The following is a 21,219-nucleotide window of genomic DNA, read 5'->3' as shown; positions in this document are numbered from 1 at the left end:
ACATCACTCGTTTACTCGGGCGTTTTTAAAATATTCGTTCGGTTAATTCCCGCACCCGCTCTTAAACTCGAGGGACTATTGGTGTCAAGTGGGCAAAGAAGTAACTAGTGGTTGACTAGTCAACCACCTCCTCCCCACCATTTATTATTTTCTTTTTATTTTCCTTTTTCTCTCCATTTTTACTCCCAAACTTCAATCCTTTTGATCTTCATCACACATTCATCATCTAAATCGGATTTAGCAAGCAAACATCAAAACAAATTACATATTTGGAATCCTCTCTTCATCCTCTTCGATTTGGTACCAATTTCATAGCTTGGGGTAAGGTTTCTAAAAACTCTAGATTTCTCTAAATTCATGTTTTTGACTTGAAATGGTGTTAGTTAGTGTCTATGGCTCGTGTATAACATGAATATATGTTTTGTTTGCTCGATTCGTTGTTTTGAGTAACTAGTTTGAACATTTGAAATGGGTGTGCTTAATCCTTGATTTTGGATGAGTTAATGTTGTTAAATTGTTAGAGTTTATGTTTTAAAAGTGTTACTAGCATCTTTAGCATCAATTTGATGTGTAGGTTGATTTGGAAAACATCATTAACATGATTATTGGTTTTGTGATTCTTGATTAGGGTTTGATGAACTCTAAAAGGAAATTTTGATGCTTTGAATGCCATGAAATGTTATTAGTTAGTGATTAGTTGTATTGTATGTTTCATTACCTTCAAAACGGCATATCATATGTGTGAATTGCATTCCCGAATCTTAAAATGCGTTTTGTAAACTTGAAACGATGGTTTTGAACATTTAATGACCACTTGACGAGATTTTGGCTATTGTAAATGATGTTTTTGCTTGATGAAAAGTGGTTAGTTGTATTCCTTGTCAAAATACCTTTCCAACGATATAAGATACTTGTTTTGGATGTTTACGGTTTAGGATTTATGGGTATTTGAAGTTGGATTCGTGCTTGAGTGTGAAAACTGCCAGACTTGCTGATCAGTTATATGGAGCGGCGCGCCAAAATCCACACGGCGCGCCATTTGGGCCTGTCCCAAATTCTTTTGATTTTCACATTTTCACCCCCGCTTACTCGTAACTCCGATTAACATGAAACTTGGCAAACATGTTTATATATGAATTCTAAGCTTAGGAAAATTGTCGGATACCCGACCCGACCCCGTTGACTTTGACTTTGACTTTGACCAAGTTTGACTTTTAGTCAAACTTAACCAAACTTTTATGCAATCATTCTAACATGCTTTTATACGTGATTCTTGCATGAAACTTGACAACGTGATTCACATGCTACATAATCGAGTCGTAACGAGCCATAGGACTAATTGAACACATTTCACCCGACCTTGTGTCGTAACCGGTTAATTGATACAACTTACTTGTTTAGGTCAAGGCTAAGCAACTTTCATGCACACGTTTACTTTGTGAAGTACTTTTATACTCGTGCACTCGAGGTGAGATCATAGTCCCACCTTTTCAACAACTTTTTATACTTTTAAATTGTGGGCTGAGAAACATATACTTTGTTACATTTGGTACTACTTACCTTTATACTTTGAACACAAGTACGAGGAAACAAACATTCTACAGCGAGTTTAGAACAAAAATCCTCAATTCGATTATCATTAGTTACACTTGCAGGGTGTAAGCGAGAACTTATATTGTGTGGCCATACGGGTTTGACAAACCCTCATTTCGGACGGTTCGCTACCGTCTACGGATGAAATATATTTTCGAGAAACAGTGTATGTTCTAACACTATTGTGATGGGGTTCTGTGGAAGGAAACGTTAAGTCTTGATAATTGGGTGCTCGCGAACAAACTTTTGGAATGCAAACGATTTGGATAATCAACATATTGGAAATACTAAATCTTGTGGTTCAAAATATAACGTTTACTAATACACCTATGATTTCACCAACATTTTTCGTTGACAGTTTTCTATATGTTTCTCAGGTTCATACATGGCTATTTGATACATGCTTCCGCGTACACTCATACTTGCTTGGGGTCAAGCATACATACATGCATACGCTAGTGATAGCACCTTTGGATTCAAACATGTGGTTTACATACTTACGCTATTTATAGCAACTGTGATTTTAAACTAATTATGTCGCAAGTTATTTCATTTATACTTTACTACTTTTGTAAATTTAAACTTGTTGTCGATCTGTTTGGTAAACTAAACTTTGTAAGTCTTGTACGTTTCAAATGAAGGCGACATAATTTTGGTCAAACGTGTCTCATTTAGGAAATACGACCACGTAACGGGACCTAAGTTAACGGCGCCGTCAATGACGATTTGGTCGGGTCGCTACAGATGGTATCAGAGCCAGGTTGTAGGGATCTAGGACGTGCATTAGTGTGTCTGGCAGAGTCGTTAGGACGCATTAGTGAGTCTAGACTACAACTGGATAGTTAGCCATTGCATTCTGACATACATTTGCTATAGATAGCACTTACTTGACTACTTGTGCATTATACTTGAATCATTCTTAGGCAAACTTCTTAATGGTACCAAGCTTTCATCATACGAACTCGTATTCTGTAACTTTCTGGTAACACACGTAAATTCAAGATTCATACGCGTAAGGATGACGACGACTTCATTAGTCACACTAGTTCGGGAACTCTGTCTCCCACGTTGTTATTCGCCAACCATCTCAACTTACTATCGGTGTCACACCGGTGTTTCTTACTATCTACCACTTTTTGTTACTACCATCACTACTCTAGGTAAGTATCGTCATCAACACTTATCACTACGGTTGCGTACTATTCGTTATCATGATTCGTTACACTTCTCGTACCGAAATACATTATTGTTTGACTTGAACCGCATTGACGTGAACAATCATTTATACACTTCCCTCGGGGAACGCTTCTTTAGAGTTGCATTAATTCTTTCGATTAAATACGAATCACGTTAGAGATGTCGTTACACTTTGTTCATTATAGATCTTCACGGTTACACGAACTCGAATCTATGGAGTGATGTGGTAATGGAGGTATGAGTTAGCGTAATATAACGACACTCGATCAACGTGGTTATATTACGGTAATTCATACCAAAGTTCTAATGACACCTGATGGTGGTTGGACTCGATCAACCTAATCACCACCATGGGCCATGTACATGACTTCATTTTTCTTGTTTGAACATCCGACAACTCTGAGAACACTGATAACAACCATACCCGGGAAACATCGTCAATTATTATCGAATCATATTTATGCTTCCGAATGAATGACAAATTCCTTCGACTTCAACCATATGTTACACGTGTATACTATCTAATTTTCGCGCAATTTTATCGACGAACTACAAAATGCTTGGTATGCTCACATCAAGGCGGAAACTTCCCTCGCCTTACACTCGTACTTCCGTATAAGGAAATCTTTTATCTAAATTCTCAATGGAGGGATAGACTCTTCACGTTATACTAGTATTCACCACGAGGGTGAATAGTCCTAATGAACGTTTTTCAGCAACCGATAAGAAACTTGTCCCAACAAACATTTTCAAGTCCTAACAAACTTGTTCGAATATACCTTACAGAAATGTACTTCGTTTTGGATCGAGATCCTCGTTTCACTTCTAGACTTACAAAAAGCCTCAGGACCACGTTTAGACCTGAGTACAACACATCAACCACAACTTGAAGGACCAAACAAACATACGATTCAAACCTCGGAAACCATAATACGAATTTGCGTTATCAACTTCAAAATTACTTGAGAAAAGTCTTTGCCTTTAACCGAATTCTCTTACAACGATAGTTACCACACGAATATTAACGCCACACCTTTCGAAAACTTATATAGCCGCAATTGTCGTTTTCTTAATTGTTGGACCGAAGTAGGTGACAAGCAAACCACCAAACTCGAACTCATTCATGAAGCAACCGAGAAATTGTTCAAATCCAAAAAGACTCAAAACGACCGTAGTCGCCAAAGGAGCTATGCCGATGTTAGACGAAAACCTCTCGAACTCCAAGTGAATGACCGCGAAATACTAAAAGTCGCACCTTAGAAAGGTGTAATCCGTTTCGGGAAACGTAGAAAGCTAAATTCGCGAGATTTTGATCCTTTAAAAATCTTGGGGCGTTTTAGACCCGTTGCTTGTCATTTAGATTTTTCGACTCATCTGAGTCTCCGTTCATCCTACATTCCATGTACCTAACTTAAATAAGTGTCTTGCCAAATGAGAACTTGTTATCCTTTTCGATGAGCTTACTATCGATGACAAACTTCCCCTCCTAAGAGAACCGGTTGAAATTATTTAATCGTGAAACAAACTTTAAACCAACGTAAAATCCCGACTGTCAAAGTTCGTTGAAATGCCCAAGAAAGTACCTTCACATATCCGTAGAATTTGCAACACAAGATTTCGAAGAAGAAACAACAACTACTACTTCCAACTAAATTTCGAGACGAAATTTCTTTTAAGGTGTAGGTAGTGTAACATCCCGCGTTTTTTTTTTTTCGTTAAATTTATTTTTAACACTGTCTTTTTTTTTATTTAAATAATATCTTTCGTTATTTAAATTCATAGTTTCCGTTGACTAACGTTCATAATAATTCCGTTATTTAATTATAACATCACTCGTTTACTCGGGCGTTTTTAAAATATTCGTTCGGTTAATTCCCGCACCCGCTCTTAAACTCGAGGGACTATTGGTGTCAAGTGGGCAAAGAAGTAACTAGTGGTTGACTAGTCAACCACCTCCTCCCCACCATTTATTATTTTCTTTTCATTTTCCTTTTTCTCTCCATTTTTACTCCCAAACTTCAATCCTTTTGATCTTCATCACACATTCATCATCTAAATCGGATTTAGCAAGCAAACATCAAAACAAATTACATATTTGGAATCCTCTCTTCATCCTCTTCGATTTGGTACCAATTTCATAGCTTGGGGTAAGGTTTCTAAAAACTCTAGATTTCTCTAAATTCATGTTTTTGACTTGAAATGGTGTTAGTTAGTGTCTATGGCTCGTGTATAACATGAATATATGTTTTGTTTGCTCGATTCGTTGTTTTGAGTAACTAGTTTGAACATTTGAAATGGGTGTGCTTAATCCTTGATTTTGGATGAGTTAATGTTGTTAAATTGTTAGAGTTTATGTTTTAAAAGTGTTACTAGCATCTTTAGCATCAATTTGATGTGTAGGTTGATTTGGAAAACATCATTAACATGATTATTGGTTTTGTGATTCTTGATTAGGGTTTGATGAACTCTAAAAGGAAATTTTGATGCTTTGAATGCCATGAAATGTTATTAGTTAGTGATTAGTTGTATTGTATGTTTTATTACCTTCAAAACGGCATATCATATGTGTGAATTGCATTCCCGAATCTTAAAATGCGTTTTGTAAACTTGAAACGATGGTTTTGAACATTTAATGACCACTTGACGAGATTTTGGCTATTGTAAATGATGTTTTTGCTTGATGAAAAGTGGTTAGTTGTATTCCTTGTCAAAATACCTTTCCAACGATATAAGATACTTGTTTTGGATGTTTACGGTTTAGGATTTATGGGTATTTGAAGTTGGATTCGTGCTTGAGTGTGAAAACTGCCAGACTTGCAGATCAGTTATATGGAGCGGCGCGCCAAAATCCGCGCGGCGCGCCATTTGGGCATGTCCCAAATTCTTTTGATTTTCACATTTTCACCCCCGCTTACTCGTAACTCCGATTAACATGAAACTTGGCAAACATGTTTATATATGAATTCTAAGCTTAGGAAAATTGTCGGATACCCGACCCGACCCCGTTGACTTTGACTTTGACTTTGACCAAGTTTGACTTTTAGTCAAACTTAACCAAACTTTTATGCAAACGTTCTAACATGCTTTTATACGTGATTCTTGCATGAAACTTGACAACGTGATTCACATGCTACATAATCGAGTCGTAACGAGCCATAGGACTAATTGAACACATTTCACCCGACCTTATGTCATAACCGGTTAATTGATACAACTTACTTGTTTAGGTCAAGGCTAAGCAACTTTCATGCACACGTTTACTTTGTGAAGTACTTTTATACTCGTGCACTCGAGGTGAGATCATAGTCCCACCTTTTCAACAACTTTTTATACTTTTAAATTTTGGGCTGAGAAACATATACTTTGTTACATTTTGTACTACTTACCTTTATACTTTGAACACAAGTAAGAGGAAACAAACATTCTACAGCGAGTTTAGAACAAAAATCCTCAATTCGATTATCATTAGTTACACTTGCAGGGTGTAAGCGAGAACTTATATTGTGTGGCCATACGGGTTTGACAAACCCTCATTTCGGACGGTTCGCTACCGTCTACGGATGAAATATATTTTCGAGAAACAGTGTATGTTCTAACACTATTGTGATGGGGTTCTATGGAAGGAAACGTTAAGTCTTGATAATTGGGTGCTCGCGAACAAACTTTTGGAATGCAAACGATTTGGATAATCAACATATTGGAAATACTAAATCTTGTGGTTCAAAATATAACGTTTACTAATACACCTATGATTTCACCAACGTTTTTCGTTGACAGTTTTCTATATGTTTCTCAGGTTCATACATGGCTATTTGATACATGCTTCCGCGTACACTCATACTTGCTTGGGGTCAAGTATACATACATGCATACGCTAGTGATAGCACCTTTGGATTCAAACATGTGGTTTACATACTTACGCTATTTATAGCAACTGTGATTTTAAACTAATTATGTTGCAAGTTATTTCATTTATACTTTACTACTTTTGTAAATTTAAACTTGTTGTCGATCCGTTTGGTAAACTAAACTTTGTAAGTCTTGTACGTTTCAAATGAAGGCGACATAATTTTGGTCAAACGTGTCTCATTTAGAGAATACGACCACGTAACGGGACCTAAGTTAACGGCGCCGTCAATGACGATTTGGTCGGGTCGCTACATGGTCTACCAAACTAGTACAGCAGGTTGCACATATTTTTTGTTTGTTTGTTGTTTTGTTTAATGGTAGAACCAGCAGACAAGCCACAAACATTATAAATGGGTTACTAAATTGTTTAATGGGTTTTACATTGTGCCGATAGGTATGGGCTTCTTGGGCTAATTCTATAATAAATATCATTAGTAAATGATTTTGAGTTCCAATTGATATTCGATGGTGATAACGATGTAATAATGTATTTAATGATGATGAGAGTGATAATGACCACGAGTTTATAATTTGATTAAGACGATAGCGGGGTATAACGAAGATATTGATTTATGGTGATGATACGTATAATGTTCCATGATGACGAAGAGAAAAATGATGTTATGATAAATGATTGTGATAATGGATGATGAATTCATGTTTGTTAAGATGTTAGATGATTTAATGAAGATTAGGTAATGATATGAAGTTGTTATGATTATTGGAAATCATTTTTCAATCGACTTGTTAAAGAAGAAAAGGAAAAGATACAAAACGGGTTATATGATTTTAATAGTTAAGTTAAAACAGAAAGATGCTAGGCAGAAGAGTGGTTCAGCATATTAGGGGTGAACGGGAGGTCGAGAATTCGAGCCCGGGCATGGGCTGTTATTTCTTTTTAGGCCATTTTCCTTTAAGGTAGTATTTTATTTAATATTATTAATATTAGTATTATTGTTATTAAGTATTAGGTATAATTATCAAGATATTTACATATTATTAACCTTTTCCTTTATTAACAATACTACTAGTATCATTATTATTATTATTATTATTATTATTATTATTATTATTATAACTATATTATTATTATTATTATCAATATTACTATTAATAATATTAATATAATTACAATAAGAGTTAGTCATATAAAAAAAAAAAAAACATACTTAATATAACTATATAAATTTTTTTAAAGTTTATAAAATAAATATTAAGTTATTAATGAAACACATAACTTATTAAGATAATAATTATATCACTAATTAGACATAAAATCGTTCGATTTCAATTATATGTGTTAATGAATATACAAATGATATAGGTTCGTGAATCCGAGGTCAACCATACACTTGTTAAATGACGTCATATGTATTTTTACTACAAAATACAGTATGGTGAGTTTCATTATTCCCTTTTTAAATACTTTTGCAATATATATTTTTGGGACTGAGAATACATGCGCTGCTTTTATAAATGCTTTACGAAATAGACACAAGTGATCGAAATTACATTCTATGGCTGGATTATTAAACTGAATATGCCCCTTTTTAGTCTGGTAATCTAAGAATTAGGGAACAGACACCCTAATTGACGCGAATCCTAAAGATAGATCTATCGGGCCCAACAAGCCCCATCCAAAGTACCGGATGCTTTAGTACTTCGAAATTTATATCATGTCCGAAGGAGGATCCTGGAATGATGGGGATATTCTTATATGCATATTGTGAATGTCGGTTACCAGGTGTTCAATCCATCTGAATGATATTTTTGTCTCTATGTATGGGACGTATGTTTATGAGAAATGGAAATATGAAATCTTGTGGTCTATTAAAATTATCAAATCATTATTTATGTTAAACTAATGAACTCACCAACCTTTAGGTTGACACTTGAAAGCATGTTTATTCTCAGGTATGAAAGAAGTCTTCCGCTGTGCAATTGCTCATTTAAAAGATATTAATTGGAGTCCTTCATGACATATTTCAAAAGACGTTGCATTCTAGTCATTGAGTTCATCAAGATTATTATTAAGTCAATTATAATTAGATATATTATGAAATGATTTGCATGTCATCAATTTTCGATATAAAGTAAGTTTGTCTTTTAAAGACGAATGCAACGTTTGTAAAATGTATCATATAGAGGTCAAGTACCACGCGATGTAATCAACTATGGTGAATCGTTTGTAATCGATATGGACTTTGTCCAGATGGATTAGGACCGGTCCTTTCATACGTTAGAAACAATGATAAAGGAGCTTCTGCCATTAAGCGATTGGAGACCAATGGTGGTTACGCAAATGCAACGGGCACATACGCCTCCCATGGACAACTTTACCTTATACTGGAAGGCGGTGACGGTTGGAAACATGTGTTTGCTGTTATCACCTTTCGTTGTCTTTGTTTTAGAATATTATCACGTTGGCGTCTCGCAACTACACCCGCACACGTGTCAGCGTGTTGTTATTTTTGAAATGTTCTTCAACGGTCAGAACAGACCGGCACTTTTAAACGTTTTTCGTGCAACGTTGAAATTGACGGTATCCGGCTATGGTTGGGTAACGTTCGAGAAGAAGAGTCACCGTCCCTCCATAAATGGAGGGACATGTATGTTTACTGCCACGTCAGCGCTTTAGGTGAAGGGCATGCCCATCTCGTTCCATGGCAATTTTCACGCCCATCCGACTTATCCAAGAGACCAATATTGGAAGATTACGAATGATCTTTGTTCGACTTCTGTAAATACGCCGAGTTAGAAATGTGTTCATATGGGGGGTCATGTTAAAGCTCGGTGGTATGCTGTGTTATTGGTTATAGACGAATAGAGTCCCTGTGATTCTATTCAATGAAGAGGGTATGCTCTTCATGCCGTAGCGTTTATATTTGTAAGTATTCTTTCATCAGATTGTTGATTTCTTCTTTATTTGCAGAGATGTATTTTGGGAGAGCTATCAGCACGCCTACCCTTCAGGGCTTTTCATTCAAGCGCATTTCAAAAGACAAGTTGCCGGAGGGTGATCCCCGATGGAATCAGGAGGAGCAAATTGTTGGCTCCTCCACCAACGGTACAGATGATGTGGCCGCCACAGCTCATACCGACATGTCCACACCTGTCGCAAATTCGGAGTCGATATCAGTGGTGCCTCCGATTTCGGAACCACCATTGAAGAGACCTGACTCACTGACAACATTCAAGTTAATCGCCGCGGGCCGGAAGAAACAAAAATCAACCAAGGAGATTGCCGAAACCAATCTCGGCAATTTTGAATTTGTTCGAGCACAGGTGCTTTTTTTTCTTAACCCTGATAACAACCCCGAAATGTTACCTCGATCCCAATAGCAAAAGTTAATTAAAGATGTTATATGTCCAGGGAAAATGTCAAAGACTCCATTTGTGTTGAAGGATATTTATCATTTGCAGAGGGGTGAAAACGTGATCAACCTTTCAGGTGATAGTTCCAGTAGAACTGGTTCCGGGCAGTGGGACATTGCTAATACTCCTCCCCCTCTAAGGCAACCAACCTTCAGCCACCTAGATCTTTACTGGGACATCCCCCACAGTGACGGATTATCCTAATTTGAACATTTTCAACACATCGTCCCCCCTGTTTTGATGAGCGAGTTGAACAAAATCCCTGATAATGTTGTGCGTCGTGTGAAAATACAACACATTCTTCACGGGGTTGCCCTGACCCGTGACGAAATCATCAAATCCATTAGCATGGAGCAACGGTGTCGCAAGAGCGAAGCTCTTTTAAAGGAGGTTAATCAGGAGGCCGTGGCGATGAAAGGTGATTCTAAATCGGCTCAGAAAGCGGCGCAAAAGGCCAAAGAAAAAGAAAAAGCAACACGAAAAGAAGCACAAAAGGCACTCAAGGAGTTAGCTTGGGTGGCGGAAAAGGATATCAAATCCACCAAGGAGCGTGACCAGGTACGCTCCGAGTTCGAGGATGTGAAGAAATCTAAAGATGCTCTCTCCGCTCAGATAGTTGAGCTTGATGCTGCTTGAAAGAAGGCAGTTGATGATTTGGAGAGGGCCCGTGTCGCCATCCCTTCTTTTTATTCCGAGCCCTTAAAACTCCAGAAGTTATGGGCCCTTTTTCGAACTTGCTTGAAGCGGAAAAGAAGGTTGAACGTTTCGAGACGTTTACCTTAATAAACGATAACACGACCATGCCGGACCCCCTGCACTATGCCATCGTTCGTATCTTGGACCAAGACGCTTATGACCAATTTGATGTTGCTTTCGATGCGGTGAAGGGAATAAAAGTCACTTTTATTGAGGCTATTGGAACGAAACCAGGTTTGGATACGGATGGCATTCTGGCCCTGGTTCCGAGTGATATTGTACAGGACCAAGCGTCCTAAATTTGTTAAGGATCACAGATTCTATATTTTGTAATGAACAAATATTAATGAATGTATATTTCTTTATCCATTGTATTGTATGTTTTACAACTGTACATATGATTGTTCAAAATTATTCATAATTATTTGTATGCCACCGTCGTCACGATGACGTAGCGTTTTCAAGATAAAACTTGTATTATCATGACTTGCACGTTATCTCATACGTGCCGGGATATTTGCGACGGATAGGAAATCCGGAGGCATCCCGTTCTAAAACCGCATCACGCATTTCAAATACGCTAGGTTGATTAATGTCGTTCGAAATCTAGATTCACTTCGTTCAATGCATTTGTAACATAAGAATGGACTTACAATCTTAACACCGAAGTGTAGCCATAAACAGTTACGAAACGCATAAATTACTTAAAAAGGGAAACATGCATTGGAATAAAATTCAAAACCAAGTCAAATCCGCAACGCGCTTACATAGTTGTGGTGATAAATCACAAACTGAAATAAAACGCTAAGTGAAACGGAAACAACGTTTTCAAACAGTAATAACATTCCATCGTGCTATACATAGAATTTCTTTAAGTTGGTTGCATGTCAAGTTCGTGGAACAAATTTCCCATCATGCGTTTTCAGGCTGTACGCTCCATTTCCGAGAGCTTTAGCCACCTCGTACAGGCCTTCCCAAATTGGTCCCAGCTTCCCAAGGTTCTCAACATGGTTGGCGTTATTGATACGCCACACAAAATCACCTGGACAGAACGAGCGTTCACGAACATGTTGGTTGTAATACTTAGCAATATTCTGCTTATTCGTTGTGTTACCTAACAAAGATTTATGATATTCCTCAAAACTAGCGATGGTAAAAAGAACGTAGCCGATGGGTAGATCTGAAGCCAGAACTTTTGAGCCGGGTTTGGATCCAGGTATCCGAGTCATGGGTCGGGTAAGGGGATGATTTTAATTTTTTTTTACGGGTTCGGGTATGGGGATGGGTTTAGATACAAACCGCATATCTGACCCATATATTCGACCCGAGTATTCGTATACCCGACCCGAAGGGAATTTGAATTTCATTAATAAAAATAATTAAAAAAAATGAAAGGCAAGTTTTTGGCATCGAATACTCTCATTTTCCATGCACGCACGCGTTTTCTGGCAGGAAACCCGAACCGCATTACAGGGATCCGAACCTTATACCATCCCAAGGGGCAGGCGGTAGGACCTGGGTCCTGAATACGGGTCGGTAAAACCTTCCCCGGGGCAATTCGACTTTCAGGAAATAAATCCCACGAATATTTTTAAAGGGATGGACTCGAACTTGAGACTGTGAACCACTGGACCACAAGGGTGGGTTTATAAAAATAATAAAATTTAATAGTTATAATATAAGATACAATGTGGTATTGTACTATTGTTCGATATTCATTATATTGTATTTTAGATTTAGTACTAATTTTAATAGCATTATTGAAATAAAAATTGAAATAAATGCATGGTGAATGAGAATGAATAATAACGGGATATTCGATACCCGCAAGAAAATCCCCGTAACTCGAGAGTTAATAAGTAAATGGGCATACCCGTTTACCCGTGGGGAAACCCGATAACCCGTCAGTTAGTTAATAATTGGTGACCCGACAGGTATGGGTTTGGATTTGGGACAAGCTTTTTTAATCGGGTTCGGGTCTGGAATTACCTTGACCCGGCCCAAACCCGGCCCGATGTCATCCCTACTCAAATCATATACATTTCTAGTCGCAATATCGGTCCTGTTTATCTTAGTTCCATTCATTATTGAAGACTTTTAGCTCGTTTATGATGATGATCAGGAATTTCTTATTGGAGGTGCTACTTGGAGTTTTGGTATTGAATTTTGGTGAGATTTTAGCTCGCAAGAAGATTTTTGCATTACGATGTTGAGTTGATGTTTATAAGCAAGTAAATGCGTTTTAATATGTTGGTTCGAATGTATCTATTTTGGAGTTCTCGAAAGAGATTGTGTTTGGTGATCATTCTATGGGGCGGTTTGAGTTTTAAAAAGGATGTTTGTTGCTCAGATTTCACCATCAACATGTGTTGCAGCGTGACCCCTTCCTGGTGCTGCGCATCTTAACTTTTTGAGACGATCAAGTTTTCACCCGACCATTTGCGAGGCGGCACATCCTTACATGGTGCGGCGCATCCTTACGTTATGCGGCGCATCGTGCCCGTATTCTGCTAATTTATTGACTAGTATTGTGCAAATGAAGAGACACTTCTATTTCTACACACATTTGTTCCAAAATTTCTTAGAGATAATTTTTAGGGTTTGATATCAGCTAAAAATTCATGTTTTTACTCCGGATATCGAGCATTAAAATAGTAAAATTATTAACTTTATCGAAGATTTTAGCGTTTATTTGCTTTATTTTGTAGATCAAGTAATTGCAAAGGCGATACAAGAATGGAAAAAAGTGTTTAAAACGAAGAATCTAGAACGAAAACGGTGAAAATTAAGTTACGACTTCGAAAGCCAAGTGACGATTCGAAGTTGTAACCCGGTTGTAATTTCACACTTCTTGCGTGCTTGTTTTATGTTAATAAAAATTGCTTTCCAAAAAATAATATAACGCTTATATTAGAACTTTTTTGGATGGAAGCCGGTTCAACGACTTCAGTGAAAATGATTAGAAATGATGATCCTGCTCCCCCTGAAAGTATTAACTACTTGAGGCTAAGTCAAATTTGTCAATGGCTATGAGAATCAATATACATTGATTTTTTACGTACACCAACATTAACAAACATAATTGTAATGTCATTTCATTTCATTTCAATTCAATATCTACTAAATCCAGCCAAAAAATGGGTCGTTTTACACATTAACGGACGTGTTTTTGCCAAGGGAAATTTGTGTAGAGTGTTTAAACGGAACATTTTGAATAAATTATATACATAATAAATAAAGCCAATTAATTAAATCATGTAAGTATTTATAGCAAATGGTAAATTCATTAGTTTGTAAGGGAAAAGACTTAGGTTCGAGTCCTATTGCCTCTTTGTTTTTTCTTTTTGTTTGCAATTTTTTCCTTCAGTTCTCGCTTAATATTAGTTTCATAAAAGACGTTAACATGTTTCATCGCAACACACGGGTCATGAGGTATATTTGTTTTTCTTGGGGAGAGCTAAAGAAAATAATATAATGTATCATGGATTCAATATTAGGCTTTATAGAAATAAAGAAAAGAAAGAATCGGCAAAAAGAACGAACTTTCAGAAATATTGTATTTTCTTTAAATATCATGTTTTTAGAAAATTTTAAATGTACAAACATTATGTACATATGTAATAAACAGTATACATATGTATGCATTTTGTACCTAAATATCGCTGATACTACAAACATGTACCAAACAACGTATACTCAAATGCAACCGCTGCAACGCGCGGTCCGGACTTTTTCTAGTTCATTATAAAAGGCACATGTAGAACTCGCGAGAACCAATATACAGTGTTGTAAAAAAACCCGATTACTCGCCGATTAATCCCCGATTAATCATTTTTAGGAGCAATCCGTTTCGATTTTCAAAAATCCGTTTAATTAAACGTTGAACGTGAAATAATGGATCAAAATCAAATTTGGTAATGAAAATCAGTCAAAGTCAAACATGCTTAACATTTTAACATGAATTAAACTAAAATTTTATAGTTTTGAAGCAAAATGAAAAATTTTAGACAATTAGGTTAAAAAAATATCTTTGTATTTATGGTTTTTCTCTATAGTTACACATATAATTTTTAAAATTTAATATTTAAATGTATACAGTACAATCCGATTAATCTCCGATTAATCTCCGAATTGCCGATTAATCCTTCCAAAGTCCCGACCGATTAATCCCCGAATAGCGAATTTTGCAACCTTGCCAATATACATCGATTTTTTACTTGGCACTGTAACTAAATAGGATTGAACAAGTGAGTTATAATTCGTTCGTTTGTGCACGCTTGCACTATTACATGGTACTATACTTGTTAACATAAGCTAACTGTGCAAACTGTTATGTTACACCTATAACTAAGAAACATTAATGGTTGCTTTTTGTTAACATAAACAAGGAACATACATGTTTTATGATGGTGAAACTTCCACCATTGAAATCTATACTTCCACCATGATTTCATGTTTTTTTTTCCCAATAATATCCCCAAGTAAATACTAACATGTGTAAGTTATCATTTAAAGGTATATAAGTACATTTAGTGGATGTAGTAAAGACTCGTTCACTAAGGATATTGACGCCTTCAATGTTCTAACACATGTAAACTTCTGGTCAAACATAATGACCATTTGGTCACCAATGATATATGCCCCACAAATAGACAATGAATAATACAAGAGTGAAATCGTATAAACGGGTGAGTTCAGTAACCCTGCAGTGGCAAATGATAGTTAACAGCATATTTCAACCATAACCAAACAGCAAGTTGCAAATTTCATCTCAAAAATCAAATAAACCAATGTTTAAACATTAAAAATGCCAACATGTAACTACTAAGTAACCCTATATAAGGAATCAAGATCGTCTAACTGTCATCCTGGTAATGTGTGCGAGTACTTGCTTCACCAAAAAGGTTCAAAACAACTAACAATTTTAAAGGGATAATAACAATATTATCAAAAGCAGTTTAAGTGTAATGTAACATAGTAACACACTATTAACATTAATCAACATTAATGTTATAATGAACCGAAAGTTATATATATCGAGCTATAATCCCATCAAATACACATGATTCCGAATTTCAAGCTCCCAAATTCACAACCTATAATATAAAATCCAACAAAACCCTAAATCTAATTGTGCTTTTTAAGAACCAACATTCGAATCGAAAATATGAAAAGAACAAAAAAATAAAGAAAAAAAAGTCATTCAGAAGATTTAAAGTAATTGTGATATTAAACCTAATCATCTTTCAATTCTTTCACATCGTCACCTTTGGATTTGGGCTTTCGATAATTTTCTTCATAGTGCTTAGCCATCACGAGACCGGTCTGGTAAATCTTATTGACGTTCGGAACGTTGTAATTTTGAGCAACGTAAACCCCAAAAGCTGTGCCTAACATGAACGAAAAAGTTGTTCTGATTACACCCATCTTCGATTTTAGCATCAAGTTTTGAAATTGATGAGTAAATTGATATGGGTTTGATTTGTAGTTGAATCTTGATTGATAAAAAGATTCTAATTTGGGGAATTTATATTGAATTTTTTTGGGTATTATTTTATTGTGAACTTGGATTGGAAGAGGGGCAGGGCCGGCTATCGCTATGGGCGAAGCGGGCAACAGCCCGGGGCATCACACGGTTAGGGGCATCATTTCGAAAAAAATTATTAATACCTATATTTTAAACCTCATAAAGATATATGTTTACGAAACTGTTGGGGGCATTTTATAATCATTTCGCCCGAGGCATGCAAAAACTTTGACTAAAGTTTGACCGGCCCTGAAGAGGGGTTAAAGTTATATGGATGGCTTTTTGCCCAAGATGGCTTGCAAAACAGGAAACATTTTTTTGATTGGTTTTAGTTTCATCGTGTTTTCCAAGTCATGTTAATGACGAAATTGATCCCTAGGGTTTGTTGTTTTGCACGTTATGGCCCTCTCGTAATTTGTAAATCGTGGATAATAATTAAACGACATATGAGGGACGTTTCATAAAATGATAAACATACCTAAATTTATAACCATAATAGTTTATCTATATAGGGTTTGTTGTTTTGCACGTTATGGCCCTCTCGTAATTTGTAAATCGTGGATAATAATTAAACGACATATGAGGGACGTTTCATAAAATGATAAACATACCTAAATTTATAACCATAATAGTTTATCTGTTATAATTCAGTAGGCTTATAACTACCTTTAGTGGTTTGATTCTTGATGTTATAATTCAGTAGGCTTATAACTACCTTTAGTGGTTTGATTCTTGATGTTATAATTCAGTAGGCTTATAACTACCTTTAGTGATTTGATTCTTGATTTAGAATACTAATAATGAAGTGTAAGAACAAAGATGATAATGGAGAGAAAGAAAGAAACACTTAGTAAGTGTGAGAAATGGTGCAAGTTTAATGCTTGCATTCATGAGTATTTATAGCCTAAAATCTCAATATAAAAATACATACTTTGTGTACCAAAATTGACTATATGTATACACCAAAATTGACTATCCATATCTATATTATTATTATTATTATAACACTCCCCCTTGGATAGCAATTTTATTTTGTTGAAGATCAACTATAAATTAGTGCCTCGTTAAAAACCTTGCTAAAGAAAACCCAGTGGGAAAAAACTTTAGCTAAGGGAAAAAGAGTGCAGCATGGAGTTGACTCCCCCTCAAGTAGACATCGCTTCAGCTGTTATATCTTTTGAACATGTCTCATGCCAATGTTATGAACGTGTGTTCTGAAAATAGCAGTTGGAAGTGCTTTCGTGAAAAGATCAGCAGAGTTTTTGCTAGATTGCACATATCTCATTTCAATCTGGTTGTCCTTAATGAGATTTTGAGTGTATGAGAAGAATCTAGGTGGTATGTGTTTTGTTCGGTCACTTTTGATATACCCTTCTTTCATCTGTGCTATGCAAGCTGCATTATCTTCATAGATAGTTGTTGGACTTTTATCGCGTTCTAGTCCACAAGAATCAGTAATGAGTTGTGTCATTGATCTCAACCAAAAACATTCTCGAGTAGCTTCATGTAATGCAATCACTTCGGCATGATTTGACGATGTAGCAACAAGTGTTTGTTTTTGAGAACGCCATGATATTGCAGTACCTCCATTTAGGAATACATATCCAGTTTGAGATTTAGCTTTATGTGGATCAGATAAATAACCTGCATCTGCATAACCAACCAAATCTTGTTTTGATTCGTTAGAATAAAATAATCCTAAATCAGTAGTTCCTCGAAGGTATCGAAATATGTGTTTGATCCCATTCCAGTGTCTTTTGGTAGGAGCAGAGCTGAACCTTGCCAACAAATTAACTGCAAAAGAAATGTCAGGTCTTGTACAATTTGTAAGATACATAAGAGCTCCAATTGCACTAAGATATGGTACTTCTGGTCCAAGAATGTCTTCTTGATCTTCACATGGACGAAATGGATCAGCTTCAACATTGAGTGATCTAACAACCATAGGAGTACTTAATGGTTTTACCTTGTCCATATTGAAACGTTTCAAAATCTTTTCAGTATATGTTGTTTGATGTACAAGTAAACCATTAGGCATATGCTCAATTTGTAAACCAAGACAATACTTGGTTTTTCCGAGATCTTTCATTTCAAATTCTTTCTTTAGAAGTTGAATGGCTTCATGGATCTCTTTATTTGTACCTATGATGTTAAGATCATCAACATAAACAGCTATGATCACATATCCGGATGTTGTTTTCTTAATGAAAACACAAGGGCAAGTAAGATTATTTGTATACCCTTTGCTTATCAAGTAATCACTTAATCGGTTATACCACATACGTCCCGATTGTTTTAACCCATATAAAGATCTTTGTAATTTAATCGAATACATTTCTTTGGGTTTTGCATTTGATGCTTCTGGTACCTTAAATCCTTCAGGTATCTTCATATATATATCACTATCAAGTGATCCATATAGATAAGCAGTCACAACATCCATGAGATGCATTTCTAAATTTTTAGAAACTGCCAGACTGATTAAGTACCTAAAAGTAATTGCATCCATAACAGGAGAATAAGTTTCTTCATAATCAATTCCCGGTCTTTGAGAAAAACCTTGAGCTACAAGTCTAGCTTTATACCTTGTAACTTCATTTTTCTCATTTCTTTTTCGGACAAAAATCCATCTGTATCCTACAGGTTTCACATCTTTAGGAGTGAGAATGATGGATCCGAAAACTTTTCTTTTATTGAGTGATTCTAATTCAGCTCGTATTGCTTCTTTCCATTGAGCCCAATCATGTCTATTTTGACATTCAACCATAGATGTTGGTTCTGGATCATCATCATTATTCATGATGTCATATGCAACATTAAATGAAAATTTCTCATCAAGATTTTTCATTTCATTTCGGTTCCATAATATTTTTGAATATGCATAATTGATTGCAATTTCTGTATTGACATCATCAATCTCCTCTGCAGTAGGAGTACTGATTTGTGGTTCTTCTTGAACACTTTCTTTTACTTCATTATCAGCTGATTTTCTTTTTCGAGGATTTTTATCCTTTGAACCGATTGGTCTTCCACGTTTCTGACGTGGCAAAGATTCATGAGTGACGTTATTGCCAGCTTTTGGAATTTCAATTCGAGCTGGAGTATTTACTGCTGGTATATATGATTTTGTCACCGTTTTTGTATCTGTAAATGCATCAGGCAATTGATTTGCAAGTTCTTGTATATGCATTATCTTTTGAACTTCTGTCTCGCATTCTTTTGTGCGAGGATCAAGATACTTTAATTGAGGTTCACACCATGAAACATCATTTTCTTTATTTTTCATTTCTCCCCCTAATCTAGGGAACAATGTTTCATTAAAATGACAATCAGCAAAACGTGCTGTAAAACCGTCACCTGTCATAGGTTCAATATACCTTAATATTGAAGATGTTTCATATCCAACATATATTCCCAACCTCCTTTGAGGACCCATTTTTGTACGTTGTGGTGTCGCAATTGGAACATACACTGCACAACCAAATGTTCTAAGATGGGAAATATTTGGCTCTTGACCAAAAGCAAGTTGTAGGGGGGAATATTTATGACTTGCACTTGGTCTGATGCGAATCAATGCAGCAGCATGTAAAATTGCATGACCCCATATAGATACAGGGAGTTTTGTTCTCATTATCAATGGTCTAGCGATTAACTGTAAACGTTTAATCAATGACTCGGCTAAACCATTTTGTGTATGCACATGAGCAACAGAATGTTCAACAACAATTCCTATAGACATGCAATAGTCATTAAATGCTTGAGATGTAAATTCACCAGCATTATCAAGTCTCACCCTTTTAATGGTGTAATCAAGAAAATGAGCTCTCAATTTAATAATTTGGGCAAGAAATTTTGCAAATGCCACATTACGGCTTGATAACAGACAAACATGAGACCATCTGCTAGATGCGTCTATTAGAACCATGAAATATCTAAATGGTCCACATGGTGGATGAATTGGTCCACATATATCACCTTGAATTCTTTCAAGAAACATTGGTGATTCTTTCTCAACCTTAAGTGGTGAGGGTCTAGTTATCAATTTTCCAAGAGAGCAAGATGTACATGGAACCATTGTATCATGATGGATTTTTCTATCCTTTAATGGATGTCCATGAGTACATTCAATAATCCTTTTCATTATTGTTGATCCTGGATGGCCTAATCTGTTATGCCATAAACTGAATACACCAGGATCAATATATTTTTTGTTAACTACCATATGTATTTCTGGTACATTTATATGTGTATAATGTAATCCAGAACTAAGTCTTGGCAGTTTTTCAACCACATGACTCTTGTCAGTGATACTTAAATATTTCTCATTTTCTGTTGTCACTGACTGATAATCATACCCGTTAAGGTATATGTCGGAGAAACTCAATAAATTTCTGCTTGACTTGGGAGAAAATAAGGCATCATTTATTAAAAATTTTGTACCATTTGGTAGTATGAAATTTGCCTTTCCTATCCCTTTTATCAAGTTAGCAGGTCCTGATATTGTATGTATAGTTCCTTCCGTTGGTTTTAGATCAATAAAATATTTCTCGGATTTAAGTATAGTGTGTGTAGTTCCACTGTCTGCTATACAGAGATCTCCACCACTTGATTGATGTTGTATTCCAGCAAAATTCATATTGAACTTCATATATAAGAAATAAATAGTGAGTACATTAATATTACACAATATTTTAAACGCAAATAGATAGTACTGAAACATTTAGCAAACATAATGACAAAGACAGACGATATTAAATCGTTTATTTTTCAAAAAACACACAACTTAAACATTCAAGAAATCTTCATATAAATCAGATGGTTTCTCAGTGACTGTTGGATCAATATTATCCACAAAATTTACTTCCTTTTCTTTACCTTTCAGCGAATCCTGATACATCTTAACAAGATGTTTAGATGTTCGG

The 21,219-nt window shown here is 35.9% G+C and overlaps 1 protein-coding gene across 1 annotated transcript; it reads right to left on the bottom strand.

The window, feature by feature from the left end:
* Positions 1-15,856: 15,856 nt before the first annotated feature.
* On the bottom strand, positions 15,857-16,346 carry LOC139851336 (uncharacterized). Its single transcript, XM_071840351.1, has one exon. It carries the CDS (start codon positions 16,210-16,212, stop codon positions 16,006-16,008), a length of 207 nt encoding a protein of 68 aa, XP_071696452.1. The 5' UTR covers positions 16,213-16,346; the 3' UTR covers positions 15,857-16,005.
* Between the last annotated feature and the right edge of the window lie 4,873 nt (positions 16,347-21,219).

Source organism: Rutidosis leptorrhynchoides, chromosome 6 (assembly GCF_046630445.1).
Source record: "Rutidosis leptorrhynchoides isolate AG116_Rl617_1_P2 chromosome 6, CSIRO_AGI_Rlap_v1, whole genome shotgun sequence".
Taxonomy (NCBI): Eukaryota; Viridiplantae; Streptophyta; class Magnoliopsida; order Asterales; family Asteraceae; genus Rutidosis; species Rutidosis leptorrhynchoides.
Note: the sequence above shows the minus strand (reverse complement) of the source record. Positions and strands in the feature narration are given on the sequence as shown.